The sequence below is a fragment of the Melozone crissalis genome, unplaced genomic scaffold, assembly GCF_028551555.1.
Source record: "Melozone crissalis strain CALT ecotype California unplaced genomic scaffold, PUWL_Pcris_2 ptg000042l_1, whole genome shotgun sequence".
Lineage (NCBI taxonomy): Eukaryota > Metazoa > Chordata > Aves > Passeriformes > Passerellidae > Melozone > Melozone crissalis.
The window spans coordinates 37,332,565-37,360,154 of record NW_026535820.1 but is presented as its reverse complement, the minus strand read 5'-3'; the positions used below and the strand labels follow the sequence as shown (position 1 = coordinate 37,360,154).

The 27,590-nt window shown below is 39.4% G+C and overlaps 1 protein-coding gene across 4 annotated transcripts in view; it reads left to right on the top strand.

Annotated features, from left to right (window-relative positions):
• FHOD3 (formin homology 2 domain containing 3) overlaps positions 1-22,217 on the top strand; it is a 374,964-nt gene extending 352,747 nt beyond the window's left edge. For 3 of the 4 annotated variants that reach the window (XM_054284852.1, XM_054284853.1, XM_054284851.1), the window contains 3 exons: positions 4,133-4,304; positions 6,274-6,435; positions 20,451-22,217. In XM_054284852.1, the coding sequence (XP_054140827.1) occupies positions 4,133-4,304; positions 6,274-6,435; positions 20,451-20,533 (417 nt within the window). In that variant the 3' untranslated portion in view covers positions 20,534-22,217. Of the gene's footprint in view, positions 1-1,560; positions 1,591-4,132; positions 4,305-6,273; positions 6,436-20,450 lie in introns of all 4 variants that reach the window. The other variant, XM_054284854.1, reaches the window with a different exon arrangement.
• The last annotated feature ends 5,373 nt before the right edge of the window (positions 22,218-27,590 follow it).

The window sequence follows — 27,590 nt, the reverse complement described above, 5'->3', positions numbered from 1 at the left end:
GCCCTGACTGCCTTTTTGTATTGTTTAGGTTAATTTACTCTTTTTCTGCCCTTTACTTATTGGCTGAATGTACAGAATGATGCATTAGATCAGATAGATAGATAGATATAGATGATAGAATACTAGACTGTTTATATTGCCTATTCTTCTTTCTGTTTCTTACTCATGACAAAAAGTGAACCGTGGTCCACTTCAGAAAAATTGCTTTTTATAGGGTGTGTCCCGGCCCCCCAGGGCACAGAAAAAATGCAGACAAATGTAATGCAAAGGGAACATACCTGCTATGGTCCCTCTGCAAAACACACTGCCTGTGTTTCTGTCAGTACCACTGTGTCCAAATTAGAATAAGCATCTCACTCTTTGCATAAAACATACCCTTAAAAAGTAATGTTAATGTGGTGCTCAGCAGTCACAGCTAATCTTCTTATGGAGATTGTGCTGAAACTAAACTGAGGGCCAAAGTAAATCAGGCTTTCATATTTAATGATGAATGTTTCTGGAACAGAATGTATCAATCCCAGACAGAAATCAGAACTGAGATGGAGATAAGGCCAAAAATGTGTATTAGTAACACAAGGGAGAGGAATACTATTGGTGGAATGCTTCTTCTAAAAAAAAGCAAACCCCACAAATTAAAAAAAGTGCATAAAATTTCTGGACTATGTTTTCATTTTATAAACAATCAAACTGAAAATTATGGAAACAGGGAGCCCAGATACTTGAGAAGCCATGTTTTACTTTGGAAAACTTCCATGTGGGGTATCTTCTAGCCCAGTGAAGAATTCCCAAGACATTTGGAAATACAGATCTAAATAGTTTGCTAATTCCCTGTAAATCCCCAAATTTAAGAGTACTCCATACCCCACAATATTTGTATGTCTGTTGCATTTAATGTAGTGCAACTGTCAAGATAGTTTTAGGTGCCTGCTGTCACAGAGGGTGAAGGCCCTGAATAACAATGGATAATTGCAACTCTGATTTCCGGGATCAGGTATCAGGCAGCTACTGGAGAACTTTAAGCATTTATTGAAAGACTACCCAGCATTTGATTTGAGTACTCTGTTGAATTGGAAGTTGAAAAAACCCTAGCTGAAAAAAGGAATTAAAACAAACACTTAAGTGTAGAGAAAAGGAATTGCCAAGAAGTTGACCTCTGCACTGAGAGGAACAGCAGCCAGGACCTCCCTGTGCTGCACAGAGCTGGAAGAAGGAGAAGGAGCCCTACCTAGTGTTGTCAGCTTCCATGGGGCAGACAACCTCATGACTCAAGGGAGAGAAATGGGATGGGTTAAGGGCAGTTTCAGTTCACCTTTTTAGTAAGGAAAATCAGGAAATTTCTACATACAGTACTGGCAGGGACAGAAAAAAAAAAAAAAAAGAGAAAGAAAACCAAGCTGATTGTCTAAGGCATGAAAATGAGCTCCTTATATGTCTTCTATTTTTATGTCCTCTGATTGCATAAACAGTACCATGGTTACCTCTTACTCTGTCATGGCTTGACAGTGCTGTCTTTCCTAAATCTTGCTGTTTGTCCTTCTCCACCTTGTCCTTTGTTTCCAGTGGCAGACCGATGAAGAAGAGGATGTTGAGGTATGGTTCTCTGAAAAAGCATGTCATCTCATGTCTCCTGTGTGCTGTGACATCTAATTCCTAACTCAGTATGGACTGCTCAACTCCATCTGCTCAACTGGAACTATGAACCATGACATACTTCTCATACCTTTTTGTCTCAATCATAAGAATAAATTTTTACAGTCAGCTTTAACCATATGCATTCCTGTCCTCTTGAATAAGGAAATCCTTATCTGAGGCCTGAATAATTTTAAGTTTCCTCATTTCTTTATCTTACTGTCTGTAATGTACTGCAAAGTCTCCCCATTATCCAAACCATCAGTGATCTAAATGTTACGGATATCATAAGTTACCTTGGGCTATGGATTACCAGGATAACTTCATACTCCTTAAGCTGTGTAACCCCATATGGTATTCTTTTATAAAGTTTTCAAAAGCATCAGGATATGGGGATGTTAAGCAAATCCTAACTGTTTGCCTTGTTGTGTAAATAGAGAATGAGACACTACATTCATCATAGAGGTGAGCCATGGAGTATTTCATGTATCTATCATAAAGTGCTCCTGAAGGGGATGTTGTAGCTATATTCATAATAAAAGTTTATTGATTTGAGGAGCATCTTTTTTGTAATGCATTTTTTGTTCAGCATTAGAGGTTTCTTCAATTTGCTGAACATAAACAATGTGTCTTAATGCTGTTTCATAGTGGTGGTCATTTTCCCACCAGGCTGGGGTTTGAGCAGCAATTTATGGCAACATCAAAAATTAAGAAAATGAAATAAAACTTTTGGCTCTAGAGCTTTGCCCCCCAGTCATGGTTTGTGCTGTATAGCTTAGGGCATGGAAAGAAAATTACATTAATTTGCCTGTTTATGCCAACATGTAACTAATCTGTGTGAACAGGAGCTAACAGTTATGTGGAGGCTTTATCCTTTGGAATTTTTTGGAAATTGTATTGATTACTGAACAACCCACTTTGTAAAAGAGAGTAGTCTTAATGTGAAAACGGCATGTCCTTTCATAGGAGTTTTTCTCTAATATTTTTCTGTCTCTTAATTTCACATGTGAAACTCTAGCACTTGCATACTTTTCACATCAAAATGTTTCAAGATAATCTTTTAACAAGAAAACAAACTTCTAGCTATCAAAATAGGTCTTTTACTGATATATTTAGCTCACTGCCTTGTAGGGATTATTGTTTTGCTACTCAGTTAACTTGCTATCTTACCCCAAAAAGTCACTGTGTTAAAATAGAATCATCTTATCATTGGTTTCCGGATTAAACTTTTTCAATTTGCAGTCTTGAGATGGGGACTTGATCAAAGCTCTGAAAGTAGGGCTCAGTCTTTTCTTTCAATTTACCACTCTGTGACAAAGAGCTTTGCAGGTTTGCATCCCTTTAACTAACTGGCCTGATATCATCAAGTGAATAATTAATGTTGTTTATTATGCAAAGGAAGAAGAGAATGCAGCACTTGTCCTTTCATCTGTGCTGAATTAGAGTAAGAAAGATTAAAAGGAATAATAAAACATACTTCTGTGTCTGATGCTGGGCTGATATGAGTGAGAGTACTGAGGTTTATTATTATCTGTTGATGCCTGTTTGCTGTCAACAGGGTCGGTATTTCCTGCAGTCAGGGCTGTATTTCGAGGGTGCTTTGACCTTTCTGTAGATAAGAGCACAGTGGTGAATACCAGCATCCAAGTCCTTTGGAGGCAGAGTCTGGGAAGGAAGAGCAGCCCAGCAATGCAAGCCCTTCTCCTTAGGAAGTATCCACTCCTGCTGCCCCCACCCATTCCCAGGTGTTTGTTTTGGTCACTGGTGGGGATGCTGCATACACACACTGTGCATGCCCAGCTAGTGTAACTGCTGTTGTTCACATAGTCGTGGTGACAGGGAAGCAGAGGGCAGACTCCTCAATCTCTTGTAAGGTTTTTTTGTTCTTCTGACTGCAATTTTTGTGTTTCAGCCATAAATAATTTGTCTGGGTGTTTTGGAACCAGGGACTTTTTAAGTGTTAGTGATAATGTGTATTAAAGTTACCTGTAGATAATCGGATTTTAGAGCAGACTAAGAGTTGTCTGAGCAGAAAGGCAGGAGGGAATGGTGTCTTTTCCTAGACCACTGTCACCATTTTGCCTTGCTGGTGAAAGTTGATTGTACAGAAAAAAAAGCAATTTCTTTTTTTCTGTTGGGTCTCATGCTGTTCCTCTCAGCATTATGCCTGACCCTAGATCAGGCCCAGTCTGGATCGAAGGTTTCAAAGCAAGTCCTTGCTTTGTACCTTTTACTCTCAGACATAAGGTCAAAATTACAAAGCTCAAGCTAATGCATCTGTTCTTTCTCTGACTGTGTCTGCTCCCTGCTGTCACCCTGTGTCAGGTTTATTTCTGGTCAGAGTGAATGTTCTGGGAGAGGAGCAACTGTTGCTGGGCTCTTTTGGGAATAGCCCCACTCCAAATCAAGCCTAGGAGAACACTTCTTTCCTTGCAATTCACAGTCAAGCCCCTGGCCTATTGTCCATGCTGTTCTCAGTTGACAATTCCATTTCCTCCCGCAGTCTGGCAAGTTCTCCAGCAGCTCCCCGCCCTGCCAAAGCCAGCCCCAGGGCCTGCAGTACGCCGAGGATGCTGCCGAGCACGAGAACATGAAGGCTGTGCTGAAGACCTGCTCCGCGGGGGGGGACAGCACCATGGCCCTGGGCGTGCGCACTCGGAGCCGCGCCAGCCGAGGTGAGCGCCACTTTTCCTCTTGGGCACCTCTCCTGGGCTGTGGGAGCTGCACCGTGGCCCAGACGTGGGTCGTGTTCCTTGGGTAGCACTCACGGCTGTAAAGGTGGAAGGGGAAGGAGAACATCCCAGTGGTGTTTTCATGATAGAATTGATTTGAGGCAAGGGGATGAAGAAGAATTTTCCTGACATTTCAAAACAATTTTCCTGATGTTTCACAGCCAGAGTAGGGATATCAGGAGTCTAAGCCTGCAGAAAATTTCACTTCTCCCTGCATGATGATGGTGACTGTCCACTAACACACCAATTCTCATTCTCATCATGAAAGCAAAATGGGCCGTCTGGAGGATCCAGGATGCGGTTTTCTCTTTGTTTTCAATAGAAGCAAGTAGAAAGCAGCAATTCAAATTCAAGTTAAAAGACCTTGCAGCATTTTATGAATGACTGGGGAGAAAATGGGGAGAAAACAGGTAGAAAAAGATGATGTGTCTTTTGACCACCTCCCTGCTAAACTGCAAAGGTAATGGGTACTTGCATTTGTGCTCCCCTCATCACTCCCATAGTTGCAATACATGGAAGATGGTTTTGGAGTAAAGATGATGCACCAAAATTCAAGTCTTCATTTTCTTACCTGGTATTTCTTCTCCTTCATATCTGGATATCTTACACTTTCTTGATACCTTTTTTTTGATACAACTTTTGCACATCTACAGCATCCAACTCTAAGTCTGTGTATGTGTAGCTTATTAAGGCTTAAAACCATGGTCCTGGCTAATTCAGAGGTTTTACAGCCCCAGTGTCAGAAGCCAGTCAGCTAAGTAAAGCATGAAGATTAACTAATTCGAGCTGCACTGCAACAAGCTGAACAGCTGAAGTAATCCACTGAATGCTGATGAGGGAGCTTGTGTGACTGTGAGAGTCAGCTTGTGTTCCCCAGAAAAACAGCAGAGGCAGAAGATGGATGAGCCAGACAAGAGCTTCTCAGAAGCATTGTTATAGTAGAACTGCTCCTGTAAAAGCAAGGAGATGAACGAGCTGAGTAAAGGCTTAATCAAAGCTGTTCATGGACTTCAGAGTTATGGTATAAAATGGCCTTGTTGGTGATTGCTTAGCTGCTTGCAATTGTACCACATCCACTTCTGCAAAGCTCACTGTCAATATTCACACTGCACACTAGCCTTCAAGTAATTTAAAAATAAAATGCACACAGAACAGTTGCCAGTAGTGAAGGAGCCCAGAGATGTGTTACACAATGGTCTGTGGGGTGAGGAGTGCCAGAGCCTTGGATTTGGAAATATGGCTCACTTGTTTGTTTGTGGTTTTAACCAAAACTGCTTTCAGCTTTTCAGCTTGCCTACAACTCTTCCACTCACAACAGGGCACACACAGTTACACCAGGACATGTGCATCTCTGTGATAAGAAGGTGAATTCTTCATTGTGAGGGGAACAATACATGTCAAACCACACTTTATGCCCTTTTCTTGTCTCCTTTGCACTAGGTTGTGATACAGATGCTCAGAAATTGTTATGTCTTTCTTTCAGTACCAAAGGACCTGTGTTTCTGATTTGCATCAATCTCTAAGATGTGCCATGTCTTCTGCTGTCTTTGTAATAGGAGCAGAGAGAAACATGGTCACATTACACTATCCATCCTTGCCTTATAGGCAGCCTCTAGCAGGCATTTGCCAGTTGTGTGCTCAACAGCAAGACACTACGGCTTAAAGGAATAGAAAGTGTGTATATTAATATGCATAATAATTGTGTTTGAGCTCTTGACTCTCTCCTGGTGCAGCAGAGAGTCTAGGCTATTATTTAGAAATATTCTCCATTAGGCAGATTCTTCTTTTTTGGTCGAGTTGAAGTCAGGATGACTGAGCTGCCTGCTGTAATTTCCAAAAAAAACCAACTGCAAAACCAAAGTGACGCAAGAGACTTCCTCTCTTCCCTGAATCACCTGCTGGACTTTTCCAGGCCGTATCGGTTCGTGGAACGCTGGCAATGACGACTCGCCGAACGCGACGGATGACGCCGCGGATGAGATCATGGATCGCATCGTCAAGTCCGCCACCCAAGTGCCAAGCCAGCGAGCGGTGCCTAGAGAGAGGAAGCGGTCACGAGCAAATAGGAAGTCATGTGAGTATAAGGCTATTGAATTGCTCAAAGCAAGGGAATGTGCAAATATTTATGTATATCGGTAGGAACCAGGCCTTGGGTAGGCAGACATGCATTGGGAGTGGCTTGAGTGTGTGCTGATGATTGGCTTATGTTCCTCTTACTATTGTTTAATCAGTGTGGTATGCAGTGGGTGACTCTGTCTTCTACAGAACTTGAAATGTCCTTAGCAGAGTAAGAAGAATGGTTTATGGTGATTTATGACAGTGCTTATGCATAACTAGAGAGTTCAGATCAGGACCTCAGATGGAGACTGCTTAAAATGCTGTAACCTACCATGAACTGGCATAAAGATTAATAGTTGTGTCTGTAGCTGAACTTATTCATAAAGCAAAAAATAGTCTGAGATATTTCACCTTTTAAAATCTTTCTCTCTCGTGCTGTATGCTATCTTTCCGCAGCCCTGAAAACAAAATGTCTACTGCTGCTTGGCTGCAAAGTGGTTATAGAGGAGTTTAACTTCCACTGGGAAGAAAAGGTAGCACATTTATAAGGTGGTCTTTCAATGGTGTAGTGTGGCCTTGGGAATGAGCTGCGACACTCAAGTTTGAGGAGTTTGGTTTCATGGTTTAGTAAATCCAGTATTTAAGAGGTGATAAAACTTTCTGGGTTTCTTTTTTTTTCCTAATGTGCAGAAACTAGTGCAAATACTATGAGAAGGATAACTACGCAAAGACCATAAGATTTTAGTGTTTTAAGTCATTAACCATATGTGGCTTTTTGACTACCTTTCCATCCATTTTTTTAGCATTTCTGGGAAGTTAGGACAAAGAGGAGACAACAACAGTGAGTGAAAAATGACACAGATTTTCTTTCTTGTGGAGTTGTTCTAACATAATGGGTGATCAAAAACATTTGGTATTTGCTATAAATTAGCATGTGCTGAAAGCATATTCACTTTCCCCAACATGCTAAAAAAGGAACTTATGCATGTGGCAATAGCAGAGGCAAAGTGGACACTCTGCTTAGATGAGCCAGTCTCTAAACAAAGAAAATGAGCTGACACTGGACTGTCTGTCTTACCTTCTGTCATACACCGTGCCTTACCTCTTTCTGGCATCACCTGCTGCTACCCACTTCCCCACAGAGTTCTGGCATTCTGCACGTGCTGACTGCTGCAGTTGGCTTGTGCAAATCAAATAAATCTCCTGTATGTTTGCCTATTTCCATGCTTTATCCCTATTTCTGTGGTTTATCCCATATTAAAGTATCTCTGCTTTTGGCAACACTGTCTTCATACATACATATACCAAAACCTCTTATTCCTAATTTTTGCCAGATACCTTTTTTCCCTAGGAAGCACTTGCTGCAGAAACAACAAAACAGGATAATGATAATAAAAATACTATATTATTTTCCAACTGAACTGTCTTTTATACTCAGTAAAAGCATTAAAGTATTAAAAAAGGATTAAACATTCAGTAAATGTTTAGGCTGGGACTGATTTCCATTGTAATTAATCATGATAGAATCCAGTTCTTGTGCTTGTTTGTTCTTCAAGATCTGGATGAGACTCTTAAGTGGATTAAAAGACAGTTTCAAAACAAACATAAAGTTCAGTAGTTTAATGTCTCTTTTAGCTGACATGTGCAGAAGCATGGAAGGAGAATATCCTAACTGAACTGTTTCACTCTGAGAGATAGTCAATATACTTGGATGATGAATTAATTAAGTAGTTTAAAATGCACTCAGCTGGACTGATAATATGACATCTCCAGGAAATGAAGAGATATCAACCCTTGCTAATGCATGATGTGAGTTAAATGAGCAGAAGATAGTCCAGTTAGAAACACATAAACATGTAAGAAAGTAGATTTTTAGGCATATCTCAATGATTTAGATTAGCAGACACTATGATATTTATTACCTGTAGAGCAAAGAGACCCTATTATCTGATAGATTTGATTCATCACCTTCAATCTTCAGACATCTTTTGGCTTTTGCCGTGAGCTTGGTATTCAATCTTTTCAGAAACATCAAAGAGAAACTCACTTGAAAGGAATTATTTTCCCTGTACATCATGTTGCATATGTCTCATTGCCTTCAGTGCACAACTGGAAAACTTGTCAGGCTTACTTAGCATTCAGCAAAGATTTTAGTGAGCATGAACTGAGACACATGGTTTCTAGCAAAATCAGAAACCCAAAATATTTATATGCAGTTGCACTATAAACGTTTGCTGTGGTTCCAGCAGAAGGTTCTCATGGGCAAGGGATTTTTTCCCATCAAAAAGACAGTGAAATGTGAAGTAAAAAAAAGAAAAAAAAAACCCCATACTAATTAATCAAGTCCTTTATAGCTAGGGGAAAGCGGAAATAGGTTTATGGAAAATGTTATGTTAAATTCATATTAAATTGTTGCAATGGGAAAATGAGACATCTTGATATGTTCATTTGAAGCATTTTACATTTTGTGTTTGTTGACCAGTGTGACTGGTATGGAGAGAGCTTGGTTAGGGGATAATGATGTAGAGGAGTTTGAAAGCTCAGGGTAATCATCAAAATTATTAAATTTGAGGAGGAATAAGGCAGGGAGTCACCCAACAAAAGACAGATGAAAATGTCTGTATGTGTTGGTTGAAGACAGAAAGGGTCACTGATAAATCAAGATATGACTAATAGGAAGGAATTTGTTCAGTGGGAGCTGAAGTGAATTACAGAAATCTAAGGTACATGATAAGTGCATAACAACTGAGTTCCTGTGATGATCTGGAGAGATTCTGTGCTAGACCTTTACACAGTGGAAGATTTTCAGGATAAAATTTGTCATTTAGAAGTACACTAATGAACTGGAAGTCACTGCCTTATGACAGGTGTTTAGTGACCTGCCTACCAGATACACTAGATTGGCATTATATCTCAGAAAATAACATTGCAGTTGTATTTGTTCATCAGAAAGGCACGGGATTGAATGAGCCACAGGAACTGAAATGCTCTGTCATCCCCTCAAGGTAATTGTTAAAAGACAGATTCAAAGGAATATGCCATGGGAAGATTCTGCTGTGGGTTTTTTTTTTTTTCTCTTATATTTATATTCTGTGCGTAAAAAAATAGGCTCCAGCCACCTGAGATGTCAGTTCAGCATGTTTTAAAAGCATAAAAATTAAGTTGAAAATATATTGTTTCTGTTCTTGCAGTCTGAGGGCAGCTTCCTGTGAGAAGGTTTTCTATAACATTATAGGGACATGTTCAACTTAGTAATGAAATAAAGATAATATAATTAGGATTGTCTGGTTCTCTGGTGAGTTTAGGAAAGCCTTCGCAAATGGTGCCATAACAATGAATGCAAGTTTAGGAATCACTCTAGTTGATATTCCAAATTTCATAAAGACTAGCAGTATCATCCTTAGGATACAATGTTTTACTTAGATACATTTAATTAAAGAGCCTCCCCAAAGCTCCATAATAGCAAATAGGAAGATACTACTATTTTCTTACTTGTCCATGCTGTCTATTTAAATATAGCTCCCTTAAAGGAAAATCAGTCTCCTCAGGATTAGGCCCTTGCTGTAGTGCCATCTGTGTGTTGGTCTCATTGAACTGGATGGATCTGTCTCAGAAGAATAATACAATTCCTATGAGTCAGCATGAGGAAAAATCACTCCAGTTTATTAGACATGAATAAGCATATGGAAGATATTTGCACTACTTCTAGCCTATGCTGGGCAACACTTAGAAATGGAAAATGCTTAGAGATTGTGAGCAACATTTGTGAATTCCTTAGAAATAAATAGCCAAACAGGACTATTTATTTCAAAGGAAATAGCTCTGTTTGGATCCAGATCTTCATCTGACCCTGGATGATGAACTATAGTGTAGGGCCTGGGTGTGAATGGCATTTGATGATGAGGAGCACACTGATGGCTTTATCAGATGCTGCTGGAGACACCGCATGGGGATGGCACAGAGTGAGAGGCTTGTTTCCCCTCACATTGTTATAACTCAGAGTGTCTCTGTCTGTGTGCACATACTTCTATTACTCTTAGATTTCATTCAAATCTAAAATCTGCTTAAGATTTGAGTTAGAAAAGAGGGTTTGGAATGCATAATAATTGAATCACAATTTAATATAATATTTATGTGAGATAACATGATCAAACTGCTTTATGATGTTTAAAAGAAAGAGAGACATGATAGTGCCTTGTTCTTTTATCAGGCTTTGAAATCATGTGCCAGCCTAATAATGACAAACCTTAGAGATATGGAAACATCTCATAAGGATTTATTATTTATTTGTGTAATGGCTTGCAGGGAGTAGCAAATACTTACAAATCATGATGCAGAAATGGGTCTGAGGTGCCACTCAAGTAGGTGCACATAGGAATTGTGTCAAGTTTACCTGAATCCTGGACAAGTAAACTCAGGGCTGGGGGATTAAATTTAACTACAGAACATCCTAGGTCAGGCTATTTATACTGTAAAAGTGAAATAGGAATCAGCCTGGTGCCATCAGGTGCTGAAATGTGGGAAAGAGCTGTGCCAAAGGACCAGGCATGGAGGCCAGCTTTAGACAAGTTTTAGTACCACATGCAGTGTTGCTTTGGAATAAACATGTTGTAAGCAAACAAAGTACTACATGGGACACTATTTGAATCCAAAGGTGCATATTTTTTGTTGAGCATTCATAGGGTGCATTATTTAACTTTTTCTTCATATTTTCTTTGTTATTTTCATGATTTTTCAGATTCATGTCTCTTCACTTACTTTTTCTGGCTTTGAAAATGTACAGAAGTGCCAAAATACCAGGAGGGAGACTGTTCTTCTGGTATTTATAGCCTGACCAAAAGCAGGAGTTAATGGAAATTATACTTTAAAAAAAATGAAAACCTTGCAAGAAGAAAGACTGTATAAAATGCTTTAAAGGCAAACAACATCACTTTGAATTTGCAATTAATTATTTAGGATTTGAGTAGCTGGATCCTATCAGGAGTTAGACTATGGAGCAGAGTAATCTAGTTAGTGATGCATATTTAGGAACCATTCTTTGCATTTAGAAAAAGTAAATGTATGACTGATGGTATTCAGTATCAAAGTCTGTTTGTTCCTACAGAAAGAACTGAGCCTTCAAAAGGCTAGTACATGGTTTTAAAAAATGTAATTATTGAATAAAAATAGAATGTGAGATAAAGCACTTAGAGCTCTGACAGCTGGAAGGTTATCTCCATTAGATGCCAAGATAGCTTGAGTCTTGGATGCCTTTTAAGTAATACATTCTTCCATCCTTAAGATGGAAAGATCTTTGCAAAAGTAGGAGAACAGAATTCCATGATCTAAAATAAATAAAAACAAAATCAATGAATTTAAATTATTAATAGCACTTCATGAAGTAATAATAAATGCAGTTGAGCACAGTAAGTTCTAGAAATTGATGTATCTAATTAGGGTGAGGCCTCTGTAGTCCCCTAGCTCATCTATGCCAGAGGTCAACATCAACAGCTATAGGAGAGCAAACAGGAGAGGCAGAATCATAGAAGCACAGAATCACTCAGGGTGGAAGAGACCTCCAGGTTCATCAAGTCCAACCTTTGCCTAAGTACCACCATATCTGCCATTCTGCTGCATAACCATTAGCCATTAGTTGTGTGACCCATAGGACTTGCCATGAGTTTTGATAGCTATAAATTTATTTAACTCTTGAGGCTGAATAGTTGGTTCCATGTTTTCAGTTTTGTCCCTTGTAATTGATGTCAATACCATTTCTAAGTTGGCACACATTTATTTGTAAGTGTTCAGTTTCTGCTTTACAATGTGTATTGTGGGGTTTTTCAATAGCTTTCTTTTAAGATACCTGATTTTGACAGATAGGGGTAGACATTCTACTTTTTGTATGTTCAAATGTGTAGTACCTATATATTTTGTTGGCAGTCTCCATGAGTTTCAGGCCATTTCTCTCATACCTCAGGGTTGGCTCAAGAGTGTTTGCCTGATCCTAGCAATGTAGAGGGAACTTGCAATCATCCTGTACAATTCTGCATCACATAGCCTTCAAAACAAAAGGGTTTTTAAAAGGCTGGTTTAAATATCTGTTTAAAAAATGGATTGTGAAAGAGGCTTAAATTAATTTTCCACTCACTATTTTAGAGGAATCTGTGAGTCATTTCTAAAATGAGTATTATTCTGATAGAAATTTTTTCTTTTGGTGCTCCTAGGCTCAAACTTTCTGATTAAAATAGCTTTTTTTTTTTTTTTTTTTGTTAATAAAGAGCACATAACAAATTATCCTAGCTTCACCAATATGTCCATTCCTTAACTTTATGTTGGATTCCTGTACCACTATTAGAGATTTTGTGGACTGTAGTATTTGCTTAAAACTGGGCAGTATTATTGTAATACATCACCTGAAAAAGGGGCAAGAAGTCATTGCATTGATGTGGTAAGTCAGAATTAAATATGCAATGTTTATAAAAGCTACATATCTTTTATCCCTGTTTATTTCACTTCACAGGGAGAAGAGAGATAGGAACACTACACGTTCACATGTACATGTACATTACAACCCAAGCACAGGGGTTGTGGTGCAGGAACAAGGAGAAAGCTGCTGCTAAGATGGGTGGTCCCAGGTGGTTATAGCGTAGCTGTCACCTCATGGGACAAGTGCCTGTCCAGGTGAAGCCAGTGTCCCCCCAGGATCTGACAGCATAGGCAGGCCATCCTTGTGCTGTGTCTCCAACATTGGGACAACCAAGTGCAACTTCCCATGGGCTTCTAGACAACGACTTAGAAGTGCTGGAATCTCTCTGGCCAACTCTTCTTAGCCAAGTGGCACTTCCTTAATTTCAGGAGAGAACAAGCTGAAGGTAATGCAGGGGAACCTGCAGGAGATGAGCAGCTGATAAAGTGCTATCAGTATTATATGTAGGGAAAAAAGCTGTTCCTGTTCCCTGATCACAGCATATTGGCATTGACATTTTCTATATAAATGCCATTATGCTACACAGTTTTGCTACTTTTTCAACTGTAGTTCTGTAGGAAGAAGAAATAATTTTACTCCATTTGTTTGCCTCTTACAGGACATACAAATTGTTTTCGCTTTTGCCAGTTTATCATTTACTACATCAGTCAATTCTCTATATTGTCCTCTGATTTCATTTTAATTGATATCTTTAACAGGTAAAGGCTTTTGAATTCTTGTCACAGGATTCATTCCCAAAAGTAGGATACCTAAGTTTTAAGTATCTAAAAAAATAGAGATAGCTGATTTGCACACCATTAATCCAAAGTCAATAAGACATGTATTTTGTTTGCTTTCTCTCGGTATTAAAGTAAGTTGCAAATGTTTCTCCAGTCAGTAATTTATTCCTTATTTTTGTCATCCTTCCTTCCTGAAAGATCATGTCTTTCTAGTAAAACATCAATCCTAGTAAGAACTCAGCAGCAGTGAGTTGCTGGCTGGAAAAATCACTGAGTTCTTCTGGAAAGCACCTCATCTGAGAAGGAGAGAAGGCAGAGAGGTGCAGTGCAGCTTTCATGCTGCCTTTCTGAAGGAGTGCAGCAAACAATCACCATCCCCAGCGTGGCTTTCCGGAGCTGGGCGCTGCCACAGCTGCCAAAGGGAGCCCTCTGCTGCCACCAAGGAGATTAGCAGGAGGAGCTGGGAAAGCAGGGATTTGCTTGGACACGAGTGTCAGTGTTTGGAGGGAAGTCTCTCCTAGAAGAAGAAGAAACATGTTTCACAAAAAGCTATTTTGCATTTATCTTGTCCCAGCACTGTGGCCAAGAAACAAAAAATTAAGAAAATATATATATGTATATGTGGCTTTCTCTAGGCAGAATAACACCATCTGATCAGTGAATTTACAAGATTATTTTGATCACAGTTATTTTCCATCTGATGGGCTCATAGAGAGGATGCCGTGTACTGTTTTATTCCCCAGCGTGGATTCCTAATGGGAATAATTAATTTGTATTCCGCAGAGACCAGGTGCTCAAGCTTGGTCACACTCCTCTGCTTAGTCACTCTCCAAGAGACATCTCTGTGTTCAGAGCTTGATAAATACCCTTAGTGGGTCATTTTAAAATTCCCAATAAAAGGTAAAGGCTGCAGGCCTTAAGCATTTACAATAGATTATTTACTTTTTGTAACCCATCTCCTGTCTTTTTCCAACCTGTACATATTTAATGCACAGTCTGGTCTTGAAAACAGTGTGTAGTGACTCAGTCATGACTCACTGTATCCTCAGTCATGCAGCCTTGGTTGCTGGTGAGCTTTATACTCTTGATGCTTTACCTGTTAATAGTGGAATCACTTCTGACTGGTGGCGTTAAGTGGAGAAATTATGAAAGAGGTGGCAGCAAGATTGCTTTTAGTAGTAACTCTTCATAGTGGAATTCATGTAAATTAAGGGGATTTTGTCACAGAGGTCTTTCAAGGAAGGAGTTAAATCTTTTATGCCCTACTGTTGGGACTGAGTAAATGATGATCTGTGAAATACATAAAGTTGGAAACTTTAACAGTTTCAACTACATGTTAAATATTACTTTGAAAACACATATGCTCTTCATATGCAGCCCAGGTTCTCTAAAGCAATGTTACTTTTTGTTCCCTATAATATAAGCCACCTGGAGATGAAAAAAGCAAATTTAGCTTTCCTTATAAAGTGCCAGTTTGTCCTTTCCCACTGCTAGACTCCTCTTTATCTCACAGCCACCATAAGTAACACCCAAAGGTGGTTGTGACCTACTGGATTTCTTGTTAGGAAAAACTTGTGCCCTCTGTGAAGTGCTGACAGGACTTAAAGCAAAACTACAGAATAATAATGCATAACCGTGTGTTGGTTCTGAGAGCTTTCTATGTGGCTGACCCAGACAAAGACCACATTTCAGTGGTCTGTACTTCTTCAGAGTAGTGTGTGATATACTCCAAAAATTCACCTACAAATCTCTGTAAGAAAATCGCTACACAAAATGTTACAGCATTTCTATGAAGCATTTAGGCTTACTCATATTAAGCAACGATATACGCATAATTAAACATAACTTATACAGACAGTGGCATAAAAATATGACAAGGATTAAAATAAGAAAATAGGAGCAAGACTGTATGGATTGAACTTTTGAGTTGGAAATTGCCATTGCTGGACTCACTGTAATAAAGTCCAAAACAATATGCTAAATGTAAATATATGAAAACATAGACTTAAGAGTGCAAGCTGTATGTGGATAGGTAACAGAAAAAAAAACCTAAAATACATTAAATGAAATGAGATTATGAAGCTGGCCTGTGTTGTCTCTTATAATCTGCCCTTTTTGCTGTCCTCACTGTGTAATTTACACCATGTGGAATTTTCTTCATTCCAAATCAGCAACTTGCTGCTTTACCTTTGCAGCTGGGACCGAGGGAAAGTTCTGTGTCTGCCACATCTTTGTAGCAGGAATGGCACTCATTCTGTGACTGCCTGAGCAGGAGAATAGTCACATCTGCCTTACAAGTGACTCACACAAATGGAGACACACATGCCAAAAGCCATTGCAAATGCAAGAACAAATGGTGCCAGCCAGACTGATCTGTACTCTTTGTTGAATCTTAAAAAAAAAAAAAAAAAAAGAAAAAAAGTATGGAGAGAGGATTTTGAAGTGCTATTTGCTCTTAAAAGAAACAACCAAACACTAGGTAATTATGTTCTCTGACCAAGAGAGAAGTTATACTTCAGGAATTACTCTTTTTAAAAACTTTTCCAGCATAAAGAAAGGGCTATATGTCTGTAGATTTTGACCCAACAGTCAAAGTCATTGAGTTCATCCTAAGCACACTGCATTGTGCCAGAATATCAAATAGAATTCTAGATTTCATTATTAATAATGCACTCTAACCCCAGAAAAACAACATTTAGTTTCTTGGTTATGGGATCTCAGCAGGCTTTGCTTGTGACAAGAGTAAAAGTTATTTTCTGTCTGTGTTATGTTTCTTTAGCAAATGTTTTAAAAATTGCTCAAAGAACCTAAAAGGTCATTTGAAAGTCTTATTTTTATTGTCACTGCCTCCAAAATGCATTCCATAACTCAGTTTAATGTGATCTGCAGCAGGCCAAGAGTTTTACAGGCCAAGATATTATGTCTAGTCCAGTTAGAAACATGACAAAGTTCAGTGAAGCAGGGAGAGTGAAGACCTAGGTTGAGAAATGTAATTTTGCCTTGTCTATAAAACATGGAAGGAAAATATCTCCCTGCATTCAGTTTTGATGACAGAACATGTTCATGACCTAAGGTAGAGGAACCCTACCAAGCTTTATGAGGAAATAGACAAATGACTGAGGACATCTGTGTAACAGAATGTCAAGACAAGGTTCACCCACCTCCCACAGCAGTTTTTGCTCCTGTAGATAACTCAGCCTTCTCCTGGTTTCATCACCCACAAGCCTTTATATTCAACAAATCAGTGCAGAAAATAGTGGGGCTGGAACTTGTATTACTATGTATGCTGCACCCATCCACTATATCTTCAAATGAGGAAATATATTGTAATCTCTGCATAGTAGATACAATTTTTATATAAAAGAGACCTTTTATTAAACTACTTTCATCTCCCTAAGTACATAATACTTCAAACGCTAAGTGGCTTCATTTGTGTCATACTGGCCTGTTACATTATAGGGTTAAGAATTCCCTCATTTGAGTCTGGACCATGGTTCTGTCAGCTGTTATCCTTCCAGTTGCCTATTGATGGTGGACAGCTTTAATCCTGCCAGTAGCCACAGTATATTGCAGTATTTGGCCCCACATGCTTAGTTTATACAAGTCAGTAGCCATCAGTTTTTATGGGAATCATTCTGTCACTGAAAATATTCTTCACATCTTTGCTTTTTATTATTTTCTTGACAATCTCATTATGACCACAACAATTCTGCATTGTTTGACGCTCTCTTTCTTTTTTTCCTCTTTTTTTTTTCTTTTTTCCTGCTGGAAATTTCCTGCTTAAGCCCCTGTAATATTTTAAACCCAAGTTATCATTGTCTGTATTAAAGGAGAGCTAAGTTAGAACCTGGGATTGTTTTGTTTAATTACAACTGCATATGTCCCAGTAATTCATTGAATATTGCCATTCCTACTTGTTTTGCAGTGGCACAAAAAATACAAGTGTGGGGTTGGTCTCCAGACTTCTTGTGTGAATCATACAGCAAACCCAGAAAAGGGCACTCATCTTTACCACCTGCTACATACAGGATTTCTTTCCTTCAGTCATCAAAGGGTTAATACAAAAAGGCATCAGTCTAGTACTTTAGTGTGTTTGGAAGGTACGCATCTGGAGATTCAGAGACTTATCTTGTTTAACATAAAGAAGACTACTTGCTTTTCCATGAAGATGGTTTCTACCATGGTATTTTAACTCTTAATTATGGTTTCTGAATATAAACTCCTGTAGTTTCCTTCAAAGAAACCTATATATTATTGTAGATCTAGTTGGCTTTTCCTAGTAAACTAGTAATTCTCTCACTCAGGCTGATGGAGGAATTTAGCAACTGTGTTCTGCTTGGTAGAATTTACAGAGGCCCTCATTTTCCTTTCAGTTGTTACACAGACTCTCAGCTCAATTATTTGTGCAGTAGCAATTGTACTGATCTAACAAAGGTTGTTCCAGATTTATCTTATCATAAATAAGAGCAGAAATTACATTAGTCTGATATCTAACCAGTGTTACCAGAGTACATAATTTCCTGTGAAATGTTTACAAACAGGAATAACAATTTGTTTTCTTCCTGTCTGACAAGAAAAACAGCTTTGTTTTACAGTAGTTACTGTGCTTAGTTTGAAAATGTGAATGAGTGAGTGAGTGAGTGAGTGAGTGTGGTCTGAGAGAGTTGGAGATACGTATGAGAGCAGTCCTGAATGCATTTGGTTTGACACTTCCACAGAAGTGTCTAAAACATGGAAATTCATTCCACATTTGGTTTTCCAGTTCATTTTTGCATCAGTGGGAAGATAAAATGTCATCTAGATAGCCACCCTGAGAAAGTTTGGTCCCCTGTGTTATTTAGCATGACACTATTGTCTGGTTGCCAAACAAGCTACGGTCCATGTTTGGCTGTTGATGTTACAGAGGGTAAAGAAAAAAGCATTCAGGGGAGAGGCAGAGTAGGCAGCTAAGCAGGCGAAATACACAGGGAAATCTTTGGGTTTAATATGAAAGAAATGTTTCTACTGCAGCTTTCTTGGATTTTTTCTTCCACTCCACTCCTCATACAGTTCATTTTGATATAGAAATAAGGATTGGGTGATTCACTGAGACCTTAAGATCCTAAGGTATTCCACAGCCTATGTCTAGAAATTACCACTTATCACCATGGACATTTTGCATATCAAACCTGAGAAGCCAGAAATAGTGACAGTGATAAAAACTGACTCAAAAATCTTGTTGGCTATCGTTTACCAAGGCAAGGAGACCAGAGCATTTTCTGAAGTTTATTTCTCTCCTGGTAGTACTTTTTTGGTCTTTCTTAAACTTAGTTTTGGCAGTTTCATTTAACCTTGCAGTGCTTTAAGCTAAGTGTTGGTAAACTTGGGAGATGTTGCTGATCGGTACTGTAGGAAAAACTGGGTATCCTAAAAGGCTGTCATGCAGACCCCTGGTGGTGTTTAATAATACAAATAATCTAGGAGAAAGGAGTGAGCTTTGGAAAAATGTTTACAAGTAAGGATTTGATAAGGGAGGAACTAGAAATGTGGCATTCCCAGCTCATTTGATTAACCTCAGTATCTGATGAAAGTGGTTTGATAATCAGAAATAAACCCCATTCATTTAACCTGCATGGTATCAAATGTTCAGATATGCCATATTCTTCCTTTATCTTATCCCCTTATTTTCTATGCCAATCCGTTCCCTTCTCTCACTCCTGATCAACCCTTGAGTGTGACCACCCAGTTTCAGTTACATGGACTGAATATCTCATTAAATGAGAGATCTTAATTGTGCTAAATGATGCAAGAGCTCCTTGACCACTCTTTGCAATTGGTTTCTCTAAGATTCATTTCCCCTAGAGTTCATTGTTTCTAGGCTCTAAATGTATTCTGTTCAATATTAAGTCACTGTTTATGCTTTGCATGAAGCTTGAACTTCTCAATGTGCATTTTGCACTTGAGGAACATTAAAGTATGAACACCCCACTTGTGTCTTGAATTAAAACCCATCCCCACCTGAAAATCAAAGCACCAGTGGAGCTAGGAGGACACTGATGCTCAATGTGTGCAGTCACAGCCTCTTGTTTCTGAATAAAAAAGGCAATCACAAATTTTAAAACTCTTGTCAGGGCTAGTGTTCAGAACACTCTATGGAAAATTAAGAAACAAGATTTTGGCTTAGATTTATCATTTAAATTCAGCTGAAATGCTGCAAACTACCAATAGCAAAGATGACACAAATGGCACTAGGGTGGGGGAACATTACAAAAGGAAGGGGACCATGTATGAAAACAGTCATTTTAATGATTTAAATCAACTATAAAGTAGTTGTTTTTATAGTCTTTTAATTTTGGTTGGGGGGGAGAGTTTTACAAATTAAAATATTCTCAAATGATTTAATGGCGATAAATTCAATAGATCCCTATAAAGATCTGAAAGCTCTTTCAAAAAATTCTTATGAAATTATAAAATAATAGGGCAGATGATAGTTGCTATGGACTGAAAATCAACTGATACAATTTCAGAGAAAAAAAAATCTTAAAAAGCTGGGGTATTTTTCTTTAAGACTTTTTGTTGACTAAATGTCAAATGACAAATGTATTTTTGCCTGACTGTTTGGCGTTGATGTTGATGCTCCCATGAGTTTGGCATAGGGCATTTGTGTTTCTGAACTTGACGCCCTAAATAGATAGAAACTTTTGATTTGATTCAGCTTGCATGTTAACAGGGGATTTTTCCGCTGAAAGTCTTGTGTAATTACTGATTCTAATTGTTTGTATTTTCTCTGTTGTTTTTTGCTTTGTTTTGTTTTATTTGGTTTTTTTTTTTTTGTTTTGTCTGCTTTTGGAACTCACGACTGTGCAGTGAGAAGGACACTAAAGAGTGGGCTAACACCAGAAGAAGCCAAAGCACTGGGCCTCATCAGCACTTCTGAGATGCAGGTTTGACATCCCAGAAGTGGCCACAAGAAGAACCGATCATCTGAAGCACACAGGCTGACACCCCTTCAGCGTGGCATTGGACTGCCAGCCTCCTCTGCTGCTCCCAACATCCCTTCCTCTGTTAGTTCAATTTCAATAAGCAACAAAAGCAAAACCCCACATCCAGGGCAGAAGAAGGGTGTGCCACAGCTCAGCATGACATCCAGACGGTAACTGAGGAAGCATTTGAGTGTTCCTAAGTGAAAGCACATGACTTCTTCTTCTCCTCATGTGGGTAGGAGGGGGCTCTCTAAGTTATCTGTCATTATGTGAGCTGTGTTTACGTTGGCTTTCCTTGTGCCCTGTTTTAGTCATTGTAAATGTATGGCGTTTTGTCAATGCAAGGAACAGTCCTTAAAGAGGCAAAATAACTCCTGTTATAGCAACACAAATTTCCCTCAAGCAGATTCATTAAGCAAAGATGTACAGTCTGTGCAACCCTGTGGTTTGTTGGGTATTTTATTATTTTGCCTCCAAAGAATGTAAAAATGTATGTGTACCTTTGTATATGTACAGAATGAATGTGTGGACATGTGTGCATGTATCTGTACATATGCAGTCATGGTGTGAAATCATGCTTTTGCTGAAGCCAGCTGGACCATGATTTTCACTGTGGGGCCTTACTGTTCCACCTGGACAGGAGGAAAAGAATGTCTTTTTTGCAGGAACTCAGTGTTGTTCAGTGTGACTCACCCTGTGGGGCAGGCCATGGCCTGCAATACAATGGAGAGTTTAGGATCCTGAATTCATGTCCATTAGTGCACACCCACACTGTACATAGCAGCATGCACACAGAGGAGAGAACAGAATTCCTCCCTCTTGTTGAGCTGTGGTTGTACTCTGCATTTGTACAGTTTCAGAGAGATCTGCGCCAGCAATTTTACATACTCGATAAATGCATTTGAATGCTAAGATCAAGAAGTTTTGTTCACTTGCCTGTGCCCTTCATGCTGCTTTTCTCTTCTGCAAGATAATGTGGTGGTGATTTTATTTCGATTTAATGAATCTGAATATGAAATAGCCCTGCTAAAAAGCCTGCTGTGTTTTTGCTGTTCTTTACTAGTTTTCTGTGATTATCCTTGATACCAGTGGAGTGGATACCACAGTAAACAGCTCCAATATCTTTGCCCTTATCTCACAGTTTTATAACAGACTTTTATAACTGCCCTCAGCATGTTTGAAGAACCTTTAGTCAACTCATCTGCCTTGAAGTGGAGGACATGTACAGCAGTGAGGATGAATTGAACAGTCATCCCAGCCAGTGCTGAAGTATTTTAAAGAGAACTGCAAACAACAATAACATAAAGGGAACTTCTTAAGCCAAAGTCTGTATATGTCCAATAGATCCTCAAGGATGCAAAAGATTGTCTCTTTCCATTGCCTTAGCCTCTAAGATTAAGGGTATGTCTGCACAGCAGTAACAACTGAGACTTTGTTCAAGCTGGTTAACTGAGGAGCTGCAGCAGTTTAGTCATGGTAACAGGGTTCCATTTTGGCTGCAAAACACACTTGGAAAATAGAGTTAAATAATAGTCTATGCTGGGGTCTTAATGCCATAGCAATGTTGCTTTTGGCACCCAGGCTAGGTAGGTACTTCAGGTTATTCTACTCTGCTCTCTTTAAGGACAGGATAGTTAGTGGAGATTGTTCAAGAGAGCACAATAAACCTCTGAAACCATGGTCACCCATCACATTGCATTGAGCACAGCATCCAGGTGATGGCAGAGCCAGGCAGCTGGCAACACTGCAGGGAGACCTGTGGCTGAATATCCTACCTGTGCTGTCCACCCTCTTGATTGTAACATTTCATTCTTTATCTGCCGATGCCTTGAATCTCCCATGGAATAAAAAGTCACTAATGAGCAATGGTTCTTAAGAACAGCATTGAGTTTGATGTGGTTTTCCCCTCAATTTGTTAAAAAGCCAATTTTACAAGTAGACAGGAGGCAGTAGTTGGATAATCAATACAATATGTTGTGTATATGAGGGCTATGGAAAGGAAGAAGCTGGTTAGGAAACAGAAATGGCATATAACTAATTTCACTGTGAAATAGGCAAGACCTTTGAGCATCTGGATTTTGAAGTGGATCTTTATGTGCTGCTCACCACTATGGACTTTTAAAATCTTGCTTAAGGATGTTTAGAACAAAGAACTGAAGGTAATGGGGGTTCGTGGAGGTGTTTGAAGTCTGAAACAAGAGGAAGACACCCTGAATGTAAATGGTCATATTGAACTGTCCTACTTGCTAAGTGATAAAAAACCATAAATGCAACGAAGCACATTTATGCTGTCAAAGATCCTATATTTGATTGGAGGGAGAAAATCAAACAAGTCCTTAAAAATTCATATTTTAATTAAAATATGCTGAATGTGCAAAATTGGTGACCACTGGGCTGTTGGTGGCCACTTTCTAACAGGGAACAAATTTGTGTTTCATTTAAGCATAGTACGGCATCTGTCTCTGAGACATACCAACGCTGGTGAATTCCTAATGGTTGGGCAGATGTATTTTCTAAATTGTGCAAAAGTTCATATGCTCCTTACCAAGGAGAACATTAAATATGGGGAATAATAGAGGTTGGGATAGGTTCAGTGGGAAAAAATGGTGGTTTCTTTCAGATTCTCTGGATGTGTCTTGCATGTGAAGCAGATTCTTCCTTTTCTGTTCTTCCATGGCGTTCGTTTTTCAGTTTGTGCTCTCTATCTGTAAAACTGATAGCAACTTTTTTGAGGAATAACTTGGTCTTGTTTACGCACTAGTATACAGTCAGATAAATTCCACTGTCCTCACCATTTGTTGCAACAAGATGATCAGACTCAGTGTAGCCCAGTAACTATAGGAGAGATTTCCATTTTGGTTCCTGTTAAAAAAGACTGACTAATCTGTAAGGGGGCAGTATTTCCTCCAGAGTGCCAGCATGCCCTGACTGTGGAAATAACATTTCTTCCCCTTCATCTAACTAGTGGATTCCAGATGAAGTGGAGGAATTCATTATATCTGTATGCCTCCCTCTGCCTAGGGAGGTTATAATCTTCAGGTTTTGAGCTACTGCCTGCCCTTCCATCGTTGGAGGAACTCACCATGAGGATGTAACACTTGTTTTAAGACAAGTTTTGTGTGAGATATGGATTGGTGTCTGACAAAAATAAAAATCTTGGATACACAGTGTAGTAACACATGTTCCCATTTCTCACTCAGAGATCCATGAAGGCTGTTTATAAACACTTGCAGCCATAATAACTACCTCTCTTCCCTTTCCGATGGATACAGTCAGCTGCAGATGCAGTGCCCAGAGCACTGTGTCTGCTTGACTGCCACCATAAAGCCTTCCTGATCTGGCTGCTGAGGTAAGCTTTAGCACATGAAATTACCTCCAAAGGGAAGCTATCCTAATTTTCTTTCATCTCACTTAATGTTTAAAAGCAGACTGCATGCAAATGCTTTCTATAATCTCACTCCCAAGTGGAGACAACGCTCAGTACCAGTTGCAGTGAAGAAACCCCCGGGGAATGCTTGTGTGCCACACTCGAGAGTAAAAGATCCCTCACAAAAGTTAAATTCATCACTCTTCACTCTTCAGTCAGGCCAGGCACCAGATTCATGGATTCCAGATGTTTTATAGCCCTTTGGCTGCTATGTATGACCTTTCTGTTTGATAGCTCCTTGTCCAGAATCCAAAATCAACAAAAAAAAGATGGTTCAGTGAGGGTCTTTCTTTCTCCCTTAAATACTGGAAGTAGCTTCAAACATGATTTTAAAAATACTTTTTTTTTTCTCTTTTGACACCCTTTTTCAGTGAATCTTTTCACTGGTTGATTCTGTCAGCAAAATAACACATCAGTTTTGTAGATAAACAAGAATTTGACTTTAGTGTAATAGATACTCACATGTGAATATCAAGGTATGAGTTATTGTCCCAATTTAACAGAAATTTTGAGTCAGTCATGATGTGAGTGAACAGCAAGGACCTTCTGTAAGGTTCTACAGGACAGCACCTTAAATCCCTGGTGTGCTGTGCTCTAAATGTACCCTGGCTAACACTAAAAGCCATTGAGAAGTTACGTTGAGGATTTCAACAACCACCCCAACCCCCAGGGGCATGATGCCATTGTAGGTGCAGCAATGGTTCCTTCTATCAGGCATCTGCCCTGCAGCAGCCTCCCTGGGGATGTGCCCACAGCCAGTGGCTGTCCAAAATGTGTGGCTGAGGGCAGCAGTCTGTGTTCAGGTTCACTGTGCAGCTGTGGCTATTGCAATGCTTTGATTTCACAGAGATAAAATGAGAACAAGGTGCCAGCCCACCAGTTTCACATCCTTCATCCTTCCTCGTTCCACTGCAGCTGATGGACAGGCGCACGCACTGCCTGCCTCTATCCAGAGGATGCACAGGGACATGGTGTTAGGCAGAAGCAGGAGCATATTCCTCTCTCCTTTTCACTCCTGTAGCTCACTGCACATGTTCCAATCCTCCCATTACCTTCAAGGCAGGCTCAGTGTGCACTGGTGGGCAGCCTGATCCTGGGACACAGTCGGATGGTGGCTCAGTGCTTGCAGCAGCAGGATGCGAGAAATACTTATTTAAGCTGGAAGGGATATGAATGTTGATGTTCCTCTGGAGGAAAAACTGTCAGGTACTTACAGGCTCTGAAAGAAAATAAACTGAAATGGTTTTGAATGAGAAAATGCTTGGTTGTAGGCAACCTTTGAAAACCATTCACAAACATTTGAACAGCATGTAAGGCCCACCTTTCTTTGCTTCAACTAGGGCAGCAACCGGCTCAATTGGCATTTCAGATGTGAAAGATGTGAAACCCCAGGAAGTTTTTGGCAAGCAGTTTAATAGTTACATAGCAAGGAGTTTCAGAGATGTATAGTTTGATGTTTATGCCAAAAAAAAAAAAATTCTAATTAGTCCCATTTCGCATTGAGTGGCAGATAGAGATATATTTTGTTTAATCACTATCTAATACAGAGGCTTCTGTGAAAGAAAAAGTTTATTTGTAGCATTGGATACATTTCTCCTTTTTAAAGACTGTCTTTGCGCATATAGTGTCCTTTTTTTGTGAGCTGGGAATTGTAAAAAAATGTAAAGTAGAAGAGGATGTGTTTCTTAGACAAAGGAGAAATAATGTAAAATTGTGTAAATGTCACTACTCATGTTTTTCCATGTTCTGTGTAGCATAGTGTAAAATAGGCTCTCCAGCAGTGTTATTCTGTGAATTGTAATTTAAAAAACAAGCCATGCATGGTCAGAGATATTATCTACAGGTCCTTTTGGTTGAGTTTTTGGATTTGTTTGTTGTTTTCTCATTTTAGGTGAATTCATTCTGTGTTAAATTTAATTGTCCATGAAAATGCATTTTTGTTTCTGTTCTATTTCATAAAGAACTTGAATTACTCTTTTAAGATTTTATTACACACAAAGCTCACCTACCATTTGTATTGATCCTTCAGAAGCTGTGTCACGTTTAGTGTAAACTAGGGGGGATTTTATTTTTATCTGCCTCTTCTCCCCCCACTCTTCCCACTTAACTGTGTGGAAAGATCCAATCACACCCTTTTTTTTTTTCTGTGCCATGCAGGGTCAATGAGGAAAACTGACCACAGACCAGTGTCCAAAAGTTCTTGATATAAGTAGTTGAAAAGCTCACCTCTACAGCGTTATGTAAACACATCTTGCAATAAAGCTTTATAAAGCACTGACTGGGCTGGTTCTGGTTTTGTTGGTAAAGCCAATCATGGGAGCTTGGGTGGAAAATGGATGGGAAGGAGGATCACGAATTATTTTTCCTCATTTCCCCCATGTGCCTGCAATGCCATCATGTGGACATCAAAACAGCTACCAGTAAGCCATCTGAGTGGCCTGATCATAAAAAGCTGATCCTTTACACCTAGTTCCACAGTTACAGCCTCATTCTTAATCTTGAGACAGGAAAGTGAAAATGTGTCTCTGGTTCTCCAAGCTTTCAATACTCTCCAGCCCTAGAAATCCTCACGTAAACATACATGGGACTGCCATCAGCTTGGAGTTGGCTCCTGCCTAAAAAATACTCTGTGCACAGAGCACACAGCATACAGGTATGGGATCTACAGAAGCAAACATCAATAGGATGAAAGACAACCTCTATGTTGTCTCTATGTTGTCTCTATGTGGGGAAGCTTTTGACATTGCCTCTGCATTAAGATGTGAAACACTGTCCCTGGCAGAGCTTCAGAGCTGTAAAGGTGGTCTGTAAGCAAGACTTGCCTTCAACTTGGCTGAAATACTCTTCATGCATCATTGTGGAATGTATTTTTCTGGTGGCTGCCTGTAAGCATGCCTGGAGAGGCAGCGCTCTTGCAGTTTTGTCTCTTTGCTGGTCTCTGATGCTTTCTTTTACTGCTATTTCCCAGCACTGGAGAGAGACTGAGTTGACAAACGTGGTGTCCCTGCCCCTACAGAAGCTGAGCTGAGCTCTGATGCTCAGACTTCCGCTGCTAGTCCTGGGAAAAAGCAACTCTCAATTGCTCTTTTGAGTTGTACTTGTAATGAGGTCAAAATATATTATTCAAAGACAGCTGCACATGTTCATAGCAGCACCCTGGAAAATAAAATAGGTTGACAGTCTGAAAGAGAATTCTCACCTGTGGTTTCTGAGATCGTAGGAGCTGATATACAAGGCTAGGTATGTAAGCCTTCCTCCTTTTTAATGAGTTTTTAAAGTTATTTCAAATTAAAAGGTGCTTTTTGGGATATGGCTGCATCCCTGAAAGAGCTGCTCAGCATTCCAGATGCACTGGTGTAAAGTCTAGAGGATGAAAGGCTACTAGCCAGAAATGTGGTAATGCTTTTTAAAATAAATATATAAACCAAGTTTATTGGCCAGACACTTTTCTATCACAGCATATCCATTAGCAGTTCTAAATTCCAGATGTGCCGTGACAATGCATACATATATTTTTCAGACCTGGTGCCCAGTCAGAACTCATTTGTTGTCACAGAGAAGCCTCTGGCCTGTAGTCAGGGAATGAGTAAGTATGCA